The sequence below is a fragment of the Pyxicephalus adspersus genome, chromosome 4 (genome assembly GCF_032062135.1).
Source record: "Pyxicephalus adspersus chromosome 4, UCB_Pads_2.0, whole genome shotgun sequence".
NCBI lineage: Eukaryota > Metazoa > Chordata > Amphibia > Anura > Pyxicephalidae > Pyxicephalus > Pyxicephalus adspersus.
The window spans coordinates 118,919,118-118,922,267 of NC_092861.1; the positions used below are offsets into that span (position 1 = coordinate 118,919,118).

At 34.8% G+C, this 3,150-nt stretch overlaps 1 protein-coding gene across 1 annotated transcript in view; it reads right to left on the reverse strand.

Annotated features, from left to right (window-relative positions):
- FBLN7 (fibulin 7) overlaps nt 1-3,150 on the reverse strand; it is a 51,309-nt gene that overhangs the window by 13,677 nt on the left and 34,482 nt on the right. The window contains exon 3 of the mRNA XM_072409454.1: nt 2,200-2,370. Coding sequence (XP_072265555.1) covers nt 2,200-2,370 — 171 coding nt within the window. The remainder of the gene's footprint in view (nt 1-2,199; nt 2,371-3,150) is intronic.

A 3,150-nucleotide genomic window follows, 5' to 3' on the forward strand; every position in this document is an offset into this window, starting at 1 on the left:
TTTTTTGCCTTCCTCTGGAAAAATTGTATTTATGGGTCTCTGGTTAAATAAAAATTCAGGTAAAGCCTGTTGGACGCTGAATACTTTTTTAGCTAGTATCATCAAGACAGAAACATTTACGGGTAATGAAAGGATAGGACAACTTTTTTATTATAGAAATGTCTTTGAACTTTAGTTTTTCAATAGTGACACAGCAGAAAGGTCTAGATTAGTGACTGGATGAACATAATTAAAATCCTTTGTCAGGTAAAAAGTTCATGCATGTGTATTTCAGCTTGTATTTACCTATTTTATTTTATCCTTTGTATTGTATCTTCACATAAACAATATTTTGGTGCCCTTTTGACAGGCGTGGGTACAAGTAGCATCATTTGCCAAAGATTACATAGGAGAACTTTTATTAAATAAACTCTGATGTGTAAAAAACACAGGTTATAATAGACTAGAGATTTTGTTATTATAGGATTATTATAATAATTATTAAAGGATAGCAAACATTCAGTCATGATGTTTAAGTTCCTGATCAGTAGAAAACAAAATCAGTGTCTGATATACAGTTACATTTGGGGAGTCTTAGATGTGGTCCTTTACTAGCTGTGAAATCTTTGCTAACCTCTATTATGATATTGTTTCAAAGTTTTAAAAAAGTAGATCTAAGCTAAAATTTTTAGGGTAGACAACCTTTTTATAAAATAAAAGGGTGAGGCCCCTCCTATTTTCGATCAAAACTGAATGGGAGCACAGAGCTTCCCAGGATACACAGGTCATGTATCCCAGGAGGCTCCTGGCTGCTCCTTCTGTGCATCCCCAATACATAGGAATTTTCTGATATTAAGGGGAAAGAAATGCTGATCTCACGCAAGCACAGTGTAATCTGCACTCTTTTTTTCCCCTTTACAGCAGGCTATGTCATCCATTCTGTGCAGTAGGAGATTGGGTGACGCACCCAGGAGGAAGGAGACAGAGGAAGATGGCGGAGCCCAACCCTTCCTTCGTGCCAGGATGAAAGAGAATTCCAGGACAGTGTGGGACCAGCGCATCGGCAGGATTAAAGGTAAGTGTGATTTCTTTTTTTCAGTTTAGTTCCTTTTTAGAGGATAACTGTATTTTTAAAATGTGATATTTTTTAATTTTCGTTTGCAACAGGAGAAAGTACACACAAAATGGAAACAACAGTAAATAATTCTTTCTGTGTGATATTTTGAATTAACTTTAGAGCCCACCAGTCCCAGAATAAACCCCATTTGCCAATCATACCAAGGATTTGGAATTTCCAGAAATGTGCAAAAAAAATCTGTGTGGCCAGCTAAAATGGTAAATTCACTAATAATCGTGAATTACATTATTTGTCATACCTGAAATGATTTCAGCCCTCAACTCCCCACACCACATACCTCAACTCCCCTCATCACATATTTTCCTATCTGGCAACAGATGAGATGTTCATAATTCTACGAAAGAACATAAATTCTACTAAAGTATTTCTTTTCATTTCAACTCCGTGTAACCTGAGATGTGAAACAAACTTTTAAAAAGCTATGTCTGCTACTGTCTGCTGATATATAACAATTTGGCATGGAATTGGAACTAAATGTAAAAATTTAAAAAATGCAACCAGGCAGGTACTTTCGTGTAAAAGGGACATTTTTTTTTTATGGCATATTAATTTATTTTGGGGGTATGTTTGTTATTTTATGCTGTTGACCTTTTCTTTAAGGTTCTTTGTTGCATCAAAGCTTACCTTAAACAAAAGTGGAACAAGGCCTCTATAAGGTAATCTTGATCATTGAATAAAGGCATAATAACTATTTTTATAGCCATTTGTAAGCTCCTTGTTGACCCCGTCATTTCACAGTTCTATGACCAACCCCAAATAGCAGCTGTGAAAACTCTGTGTAAAAAAAAAAACTAACTTCAAAAGTTCCTGGCCTGTTTGCATGTATTCAACAACCTCATTCCTTTATTGCCAATTGGCATTTTTGTTCAATTGGCTCCGGTGACGAAAAACACTTTACCAATATATCTTAGGTTATTGTGTATTTAGCTTGCTTTTCAGCTTTAAGATACTGGTTTGATTTTTTTTTCTGCTTTAGGATACTGGTTTGATTTGTGAACATATCAAGTAAAAAGGCTGAAACTTTCTTCACGAAATTAAGCATTTGTTCTATTTATCTGTTACTATTAATTTTCAGTATGAACCTTTGCAATAAGGAGCATCATCTGTCCAGGTTCCATTCTGCTGACACAGTCTGGTGCTGGGGCCAACAAGCTGGTACCCAGAGTCACACGTATAGTGAACTTCATGATCAACAAGATATTTGGAACCAAACTTTTTTCCATTTTCAGGATCTTCCAGTGCCGGGCAAGTAACTAAAAAAAATCATATAAAACAATAAGAGACTTGTATTTAAAGAGTACATCTGTGTATGTGGCTTTTTCAACATATGCAACATATTAAAGGCTTTTACAAACATTATAACATAATGACATAATTAAGTCTAACAACTGACAGCTTACCAAAAGATTACTGAGTTATTTAACTAACAATTGTAATATTTACTGGATTTTTACAAAATATTGCCATTATCTATGTCCAAGGCCTTCATTAAAAGTGACATCATTTATTACCTGAAGTCTTAAAGACCTATTCGACCCAAAACAAATATTTAAGTTTTTGGTACATTTTAGAATTTTAAATCTAACCGTTTTATATACTGTATGCCTTTATAACTCCATTGGGAAGATCTGAGTGTTTGAATTCCCAAACCTGCACAAAACTTGCATTTATTAAAAGGGAGTCTGACTGTTGTTATTATTAAACAGTATCTATATAGCGCCAACATATAATGCAGCGCTGTACACTAAATAGAGGTTACAAGATAGATAGATACAGACAGTGACACAAGAGGAGGAGAGGACCCTGAAGAGTTTTCAATTTAAAAGGTAGGAGAAGTAGCACACAAACTGTCAAAGAGCCAGAGACTACAGAAGGGACACATTTCAACGTAAGATTTAAGATGTCAGCAGCATTCCACCAGATTGCAACTGATTTATTCAGTTGCATATATAATATTATTATTGTTATTATTAATAAGCAGGATTTATATAGCGCCAACATATTGCGCAGCGCTGTACATTAAATAGGGGTTG